This window comes from Tetrahymena thermophila, assembly GCF_000189635.1.
Source record: "Tetrahymena thermophila SB210 genomic scaffold scf_8254271, whole genome shotgun sequence".
Taxonomy (NCBI): domain Eukaryota; phylum Ciliophora; class Oligohymenophorea; order Hymenostomatida; family Tetrahymenidae; genus Tetrahymena; species Tetrahymena thermophila.
The window spans coordinates 4,660-13,713 of NW_002476115.1; the positions used below are offsets into that span (position 1 = coordinate 4,660).

General features: G+C 22.0%; 3 protein-coding genes across 3 annotated transcripts in view; 1 reads left to right on the forward strand and 2 right to left on the reverse strand. All coding sequences in view use genetic code 6, as the record gives it.

Moving 5' to 3' along the window:
• Positions 1-46: 46 nt before the first annotated feature.
• On the forward strand, positions 47-4,521 carry TTHERM_01438780 (kinase domain protein; the record flags this gene model as incomplete). The annotated part of the gene is made up of 12 exons (XM_001025417.3): positions 47-404; positions 1,481-1,672; positions 1,730-1,785; positions 1,838-1,894; positions 1,948-2,226; positions 2,735-2,797; positions 2,873-3,254; positions 3,448-3,636; positions 3,698-3,756; positions 3,812-3,889; positions 3,943-4,385; positions 4,458-4,521. The coding sequence occupies 12 exons, from the start codon at positions 47-49 to the stop codon at positions 4,519-4,521; spliced, it is 2,220 nt and encodes a 739-aa protein (XP_001025417.3).
• A 735-nt stretch (positions 4,522-5,256) lies between these two features.
• TTHERM_01439780 (hypothetical protein) lies at positions 5,257-7,273 on the reverse strand (the record flags this gene model as incomplete). Its single annotated transcript, XM_001025418.3, has 7 exons — positions 5,257-5,431; positions 5,622-5,774; positions 6,002-6,133; positions 6,298-6,399; positions 6,573-6,749; positions 6,971-7,102; positions 7,266-7,273. The coding sequence occupies 7 exons, from the start codon at positions 7,271-7,273 to the stop codon at positions 5,257-5,259; spliced, it is 879 nt and encodes a 292-aa protein (XP_001025418.3).
• A 1,056-nt stretch (positions 7,274-8,329) lies between these two features.
• TTHERM_001439790 (hypothetical protein) overlaps positions 8,330-9,054 on the reverse strand; it is a gene marked incomplete at both ends in the record, with an annotated part of 841 nt that continues 116 nt past the window's right edge. Inside the window, 2 exons of the mRNA XM_012800411.1 lie at positions 8,330-8,604; positions 9,029-9,054. The exon at positions 9,029-9,054 is cut by the window's right edge and continues 116 nt beyond it. Coding sequence (XP_012655865.1) covers positions 8,330-8,604; positions 9,029-9,054 — 301 coding nt within the window. The remainder of the gene's footprint in view (positions 8,605-9,028) is intronic.

Genomic DNA, 9,054 nt, shown 5'->3' on the forward strand with positions numbered 1-9,054 from the left:
AAAGCAATATCAGAAAAGATCCCCAAGGAATGTCAGATACAAAAGCATGGGCTTGAAAGAAATAATCAAATTGATCCTAAACCAGAAAAAATATTTCTAAAATTTCGAGTATTTAAGCAGCGGTGCTTACGCCCTTGTCTTGAAGGCTAAAAACGTTAAGAATAATCGCATGGTTGCCCTTAAATTCCTAACATGTACTAACAAAGATGGTTTGAAGGGCATCGAATCTTTGAAAAAAGAATATGAATTGCTTCAGAAATTCAGCTAATCTGATTTTTTGGTAAATGTCTACGATTGCTTCTATCTAATGGAGCAAGAAGTAGAAGAGGATAAAGATGGTAATGAAAAGTCCATCATAACATAAGAGAAGTCCTTTTTTGTGATGGAAATGGAGCTTTGCGAGCGTATTCAAAATATTAATTTTCCTCCATTTTTTGTTGCTCCCAATTTTTTAAAAAATCTGAAAAAGCTAATAAAATAAAATAAGATTATATTTTATTTTTTACATCATTTATGATAATTGAAGTTCCAGCATTTTAAAAAAGTCAAATACATATTTTTTCTAAGTCTTTTTGGATTTGATTAATTTTGAAGTAAAAATAGATTTGCGTTAAGCTAATTTAATTAATTTTATAAAATTATAGAAATTATTTATTTTACAAAATTTTATAATAATTAATTTTTTAAATTCCCTCCAAAAATAAGGCATCTTTAATTTAATTTTTATTGAATTTTAGTAGGTTTCTTAATTAAATGTCCTAGAAGATTAATTAATCGAAATTTTATAATCTTTTAACCCAATATTATAAATTTAATTTTATAACGCATTTTTGAATAATTAAAAAAATTTATGAATAAAGTTTTATATTATTTAAATTAAACAAAATATCTCATCAATTCATTTTTTAAATAATAATTTTATTTTTATCAATAAATTTTATTATTTATTAATTTAATAAAATAATTAAAAATTGAAGAATTATAATTTGTTATTTTTTTAATTTAAATTAATATTTTAAAATAAATTAAATTATTGATTAAAAAATTATATTTTAATGACTAATTAGAATTAATTAATCAAAATTCAATTTATAATTAAATTAGATTTTAAAATTCAATTTCTTAGTAAATTAGATTTATAAAATTAGTCTAAATTAAAAATTTTTAAATAATCAAATAAATAAGAAAATTCATTTATATTTATGTAGTTTTAATTGATTTTAGATTATATAATTTAATTAAAATTAAATTTAAATATTAATTGATAAAAATTTTTTAAATTATTTAATTTAATAAAAATAAATAAATTAAACAGTAAATAAAGTCAACAAAATTAGTTTAAGTTATCTAATTTAATTGATTATTAATTTATAAACATTTTTACATTAAAATACGTTTTTAATTTAATATAAAGCAAATTTTTAAAATATTTTTCTTTAATTTCATAAATATTATTTATTTATTTGTATTTTGTAAATAGAAAATCTTAAACAGCTCTTCGATTATTTAAGAAAGACATAACTACCCTCTAAATAAATAAAGGAAATAATAGCTATTCAAATGCTAGAAGGATTAAATACCCTTCATATTAAAAATATCATGCACAGAGACATCAAGCCTCATAATTTCCTAGTTTGTCCTTCTCAAACTTATGGATTTAATATCAAAATCTGTAAAAAATTTAAATTTTTACAAAATTTATCAATTTAAAAAATTATTGATAATCAAGGTGATTTGGGATTTGCATCTGCAGTAACAAAATCGAAAAGCCATTACCTATCAAAGGTAAACATCGAAATATTATTTAAAGTTAATCTTAAATTATTTTAATCTATAGAAAGGAACTGATTCTTACTTTGCTCCAGAGGTAGAAAAAGGATAATCCAGAATTCAGGTTTTTAAACAAAACTAATCTTTAATTTTTTAATTTAATTTTAATTTATTAAGTCTGACCTCTTTTCTCTAGGACTAATTTTACTTGAGTTAGATAATCTGAATGTGCTATATGAAAATTGGATTGACTTTGATATAAAAGGAGAGATTTATTAAGGAAAAGGAATAGCTTCGAAATATTAGATTGATAGAAATTCTAATATCTATAAAATAGCCGAGATTTGCTTAAAACCAAAATATTTAGAAAGGACAACTTCAGGAAACCTACTTTCTGAGCTTATTAAGCTTCATGGAGAACCACTGAAATTCACACTTGCATCTATGATATTAGAAGTAATAAATGCATTTACCAATTTTTTTCTGGCTAATCTAATTAACTAACTACTTCATTAAAAATATTTAATTTAATTTTAAACTTTGCTTCTTGATAATAAAAGTCAATTTAATAAAATATTTGGTCTTAATTTTTTATTACTTCAATTTGAAAATTTGATGATTGATTTCTCAATTTTTTTAATTTTAAATTCTTGAATATACATAATAAAATTTCAAAATATTTCATGAAAAGAAATATTTTTTTCAAGGAACAACACTGATAATGATATAAATTTTGATGAATTTAAATAAAATATAAACAAATTCTACATATTAAAAGAAATCTTATTCATTTCTATAATTTTATTATTAAAATCAAAATTAATGATTGATTCTATCCAAATTTCTTATTTTATTAAGTTAAAAAATATTTATTAAGATTATTTAAAATTTTTTTGCACTTACTAAAAAAATTAAATGATTTCTAATAGACTACAAACATTAATTATTATTTTTTTATTGATAGGAATAAATTCCGTAGTAAGCATAATAAATATTCAATAGAATTAATGAGCTTCAAAAAAATAAAGTAAAAATATAATAATATTTTTTTTACATTCCAAATTGTTAATTTTATGATTTTAACAACAACTTTTTTTCTAAGCAAACTTAGTTTGAGAAAGATGCATAGATCTTGCTTGATAACACAGATTCAAAAATAAAGAGAAAAGATACTAATAAACAATTTACAAAAGTAGAAATACTATCCAAGCTATTAAAAAGTCTATATGAAGATAAGAAATATGTAAATAATTTCCAAATTCTTAATTTTGGAAGCTTTGGTATGGTATTATCTACTAAAAAAGTTGACAAAGAAATAGTATTAAAAATACAAAAGATTGTTGATGAACAAGAAATTTAAAATGAAATTAGAATAATGTAATAATTAAAAACACCTTTAGTTGTCTAGCTATATGACAATTATGTCATAGAAAAAGCTACAGCACCTGAAAAGTATGTAGTTTTCGAATTAGAAAAGTGTTCATGTAAATTTTTATATAAAAATTTATAAATTTGCAAATATTTTAATTTTTTATTCAATTAAATGTAAATTTTAAATATACAACTTAAAGTATTTTATTGGCATATTAGCCTAAGATAGCCAGTAATAAGCTATGCATTTATTATTGAGGTTATAATATGTATAATAAGTTTATAATTTCATTTATTGTAAAAAAGGTTCACTTTAGGAATATCTAGAAAGTTAAGGAAAAGAAGGAGAGTTTAGTAATGAAGAAAAATTGAATATTGCAATCCAAATAATTGACTCTGTCAATTATATTCATTGCTTCAATATTATTCATAGAGATATTAAACCTGACAATTTTTTGGTATGTTTGGATGGCAATCAACTTGAAATCAAACTGTGTAATTAACCCTAATATATTTTTTTTTATTTTTAAAAACAATTCAATTATTTTAATATAAGGCGATTTTGGATTATCAGCTTAACTTGAAAAAAATTGTGAATAGATTGAAATTTTAGAAGTAAATTATTTATTTAATATAAAATTATCAAGAAATTTTAATATATTTTATTTAGATGGTAGGAAATTGGGCGTACATGGCACCTGAAATTTTAACTAAAGAAGATCACTAAAATAAGATATACTCTAAAAAAGTAATTATTGTTATAACAACTTCTTAATAAATTCAATAAATTTTTGTTTTAAGTCGGATTCTTATTCAGTTGGTTTACTATTATCTTTGCTTGACAATTACTTCATTTTGAAAGAAAATACAGGATCTACTTTCATGATGATGACTTTAAATTAATATGATGAGTCTTTCAAACAAATAAATATTAAGCGAAACACTGAAATATTTAAATTTATTCAACTATTAGTTGTCTGGGAAAGAGTCAACAGAGCTTCTCTTTCTATTATTGTTGAATAAAATTCAAAAAAATTCAAATCAAACTAAAATGATATGAAATAAATTATATCATAGCATTATTTAGGTCCTCTATAAAATGTTGAGGCTGTAAACATAGGATCCGTAGGGAAATTACTTTCTTAAAATAAGATTCCAATTTAAGACACCAAATAAATAAAGATAGATAGTATGAATGATTTGTATAAAATTACAGAATTTCAAGTTATCGAAATAGATTTACCGTAATTACATTAAAATGAATTTAAATTGAAATTAAATATCCACAAATTATCATTTAAAAATTCAAATACAAGATTTAATTAACATTTAATATTTTTGATAGAAATTATGAATGATTTGATATTTAGTCATTTATGATGGATACATTCTTTATATAAAAAGTTAAAAAAATTTTAAATTAAAGATAAAATTATTATCTATTAATACAATCTACAATAAGGAAATAAACTTTATTATGTAGTTAATAATAAAATCTATTGGGGTGGTAAGGAAAATTTACAAAAATATCTAAAATTCAAAAAAATTGCAAAAGTTAAAAATTGGTATAAAATTTTGATAAATTTATAAAATGTTGCCCACTAATTAAAAATAAAAAAAACTTGGTAAGAAAAACTTATTTTTAGAAGTGGCATATCAAAATTACCTAAGTGATGATTGTGTGTATGTCATTTACTAACTTGCTTGCTTATTTATTAACTTACTTGCTAAATAAAATATAACGAATTTCTTTCCTTACTCATCAAAACACAACTAAAATACTAAAGAAAGCCATAGTTTTTTACCATCCTTTCTCCTCCATATTTATTTAATTCGTTATTTATTCTTATATTTCAAGTGAAAATAATATTGGTGCAGAGGGTGCAAAAGATTTAGGCAAAGAAATAGCCTTGTGCAAGAATATCATAACTTTGACGCTAAATTTAGAGTAAAAATTTAATTTATTGATTGATAAACTAATAATAGATAATTTTAAGCTTTTGACTTAGTTATTAGCTAATTAAGCCAGGTTTTCATTTACTAAATTGCTTGCTAATTTATTTATTTATTTACTTATTAACCAAATAAAATATAACTTATTTCTTTATTTACTCATCACAATATAACTAAAATACTAACGAAAGCCATAGTTTTTTACCATCCTTTCACCTCCATATTTATTTAATTTGTTATTTATTCGTATATTTCAAGCGGGAATAAAATTGGTGAAGTGGGTGCAAAAGATTTAGGCACAGGAATAGCCTAGTGTAAGAACATCACAACTTTGATTCTAAATATACGGTAATAATTTAATTTATTGATTGATAAACTAATAATTGATTATTTTAAGCTTTTGACTTAGTTATTAGCTAATTAAACCAGTTTTTCATTTACTAACTTGCTTGATTATTTATTTATTTATTAACCAAATAAAATATAACTTATTTCTTTATTTACTCATCACAATACAACTAAAATACCTATGAAAGCTATAGTTTTTTACAATCCTTTCTTTTATATTTATTTATTTCTTTATTTATTCATATATTTCAAGTTGGAATAATATTGGTGCTGAGGGTGCAAAAGATTTAAGTATAGGAATAACCTAGTGCAAGAATATCACAACTTTAATGCTAAATTTAGTGTAAAAATTTAATTTATTTATTCATAAACTAATAATTGATTATTTTAAGCTATAGAATTAGTTATTAGTTAATTAACCCAATTTGTCATTTACTAATTTGCTTTTATTTATTTACTTACTTATTTACTTACTTACTAACCAAATAAAATATAAATAATTTCTTTACTTACTCATCACAATACAACTAAAATACTAATGAAAGTCATAGTTTTTTACCATCCTTTTTCGTCCATATTTATTTAATTAATTATTTATTCTTATATTTCAAGTGATAATAATATTGGTGCAGAGGGTGCAAAAGATTTAGGCACAGGAATAGCCTATTGCAAGAATATCACAACTTTGACTCTAAATTTAGAGTAAAAATTTAATTTATTAATTGATAAACTAATAATTGATTATTTTAAGCTTTTGACTTAGTTATTAGCTAATTAAGCCAGCTTGTCATTTACTAAATTGTTTATTTATTTATTTATTTACTTACTAACCAAATTAAAAATAAATTTCTTTACTTACTGATCACATATATTTCAAGTGGGAATAAAATTGGTGAAGAGGGTACAAAATATTTAAGCACAGGAATAACCTAGTGCAAGAATATCACAACTTTGACACTAAATTTAGAGTAAAAATATAATTTATTGAGATAAACTTATTATTGATTATTTTAAGCTTTAGACTTAGTTATTAGCTAATTAAGCCTGTTTGTCATTTAATAACTTGCTTGATTATTTATTTATTTACTTACTTACTAACCAAATAAAATATAATAAATTTCTTTACTTACTCATCGCAACACAACTAAAATACTAACGAAATCCATAGTTTTTACCATCCTTTCTCTTCCATATTTATTTAATTCTTTATTTTTTCTTATGTTTCAAGTGGGAATAAAATTTGTGATGTGGGTACAAAAGATTTAGGCACAGGAATAGCCAATTGCAAGAATATCACAATTTTGACACTAAATTTAGAGTAAAAATTAAATTTATTGATTGATAAACTTATAATTTATTATTTTAAGCTTTTGACTTCGTTATTAGCTAATTAAGCTAGCTTGTCATTTACTAACTTGCTTATTTATTTATTTATTTATTTACTTACTAACCAAATAAAATATTACTAATTTCTTTACTTACTCATCACAACACAACTAAAATACTAACGAAAGCCATAGTTTTTTACCATCCTTTCTCCTTCATATTTATTTAATTAGTTATTTATTCGAATATTTCAAGTTGGAATAAAATTGGTGCATAGGGTGCAAAAGATTTAGGCACAGGAATAGCCTAGTGCAAGAATATCACAACTTTGATTCTAAATATACGGTAAAAAATTAATTTATTGATTAGTAAACTAATAATTGGTTACTTTAAGCTTTTGAATTAGTTGTTAGCTAATTAAGCCAGCTTGTCATTTATTAACCTACTTATTTATTTACTTACTGACTAATTAAAGGAAATATAACAGATTTCTTTACTTACTCATCACAACACAACTAAAATACTAACGAAATCCATAGTTTTTTACCATCCTTTCTCCTCCATATTTATTTAATTCATTATTTATTTGTTTATTTCAAGTGGGAATAAAATTGGTGACGAAGGTTCAAAAGATTTAGGCAAAGGAATAGCCTAGTGCAAGAATATCACAACTTTGACTCTAAATTTAGAGTAAAAATTTAATTTATTGATTGATAAACTAATAATTGATTATTTTAAGCTTTTGAGTAAGTTATTAGCTTAATAAGCCAGCTTGTCATTTACTAACTTGCTTGCTTGCTTATTTATTTATTTATTTATTTATTTTTTTATTTATTTATTTATTTACTTACTTACTTACTAATTAAATAAAATATAACGAATTTCTATACTTACTAATTTCAACACAACTAAAATACTAACGAAAGCCATAATTTTTTACCATCCTTTCTCATCCATATTTATTATTTAATTGAATATTTCAAGTGGGAATAAAATTGGTGAAGAGGGTGCAAAAGATTTAGGCACAGGAATAGCCTAGTGCAAGAATATCACAACTTTGACACTAAATTTAGAGTAAAAATTTAATTTTTTGATTGATAAACTAATAAATAATTAATTATTTTAATCTTTTGGCTTAGTTGTTAGCAAATTAAGCTAGCTTGTCATTTACTAGCTTGCTTGCTTAATTATTTATTTACTAATTAAATAAAATATAACAAATTTCTTTACTTACTAATCACAACGCAACTAAAATACTAACGAAAGCCATTGTTTTTTTACCATCCTTTCTCCTCCATATTTATTTAATTAGTTATTTATTCTTATATTTCAAGTGGGAATAAAATTGGTGATTAGGGTTCAAGATATTCAGGCAAAGGAATAGCCTAGTGCAAAAATATCACAACTTTGAAGCTAAATTTAGTGTAAAAATTTAATTTATTGATTGATAAACGAATAAGTGATTATTTTAAGCTTTTGAAGCTTGTCAATAACTAACTTGCTTGGTTACTTATTTATTTACTTACTAACCAAATAAAATATAACAAATTTTTTTACTAACTCATTATAACACAACTAAAATAGTAACGAAACCTATTGTATTTGACCATCCTTTCTCCTCCATATTTATTTAATTCGTTATTTATTCTTATATTTCAAGTGAAAATAATATTGGTGATGAGGGTGCAAAAGATTTAGGCACAGGAATAGCCTAGTGCAAGAATATTACAACTTTGATGCTAAATTTAGTGTAAAAATTTAATTTATTGATTGATAAACTAATAATTTGGGGGGGGGGATGGGTTTGTACAAACCACTAATATCCATACTTTAAAACTTTATATTAAGTGAGTTAATTTATTTTATTATAAGAGCAAAAATTAGACAAAAATTATAAATTTATATTAATCAAAATTAAATATTTTTAAAATAATATTATTTAAATAGTTCAAATAATTTATATGCTTAATCAATCTAAGGTCTTTTTTCTAAGCTAAAAAATTGTCTCAATCTCAAATCTTTAAAGACTAATTTAAGGTTAAACATAGTTCTTCAAATGAATTTTTTTTCCGCAATTTTTAATGGGATAACTCTAAATTTATTTTTTAAAATATAAAGTGGAAACAAAATAAGTAATTAAGGGGCTATTGAGTTAGGAAGCTGCTTATCTAATTGTCATAATCTTGAAAACTTAGTGATTATACTGAAGTAAAAATATAAATTATTTATTTTTAAATATTTGTATCTATTTTACAATTACTTATATTTAAAAATAATTAAAATAAA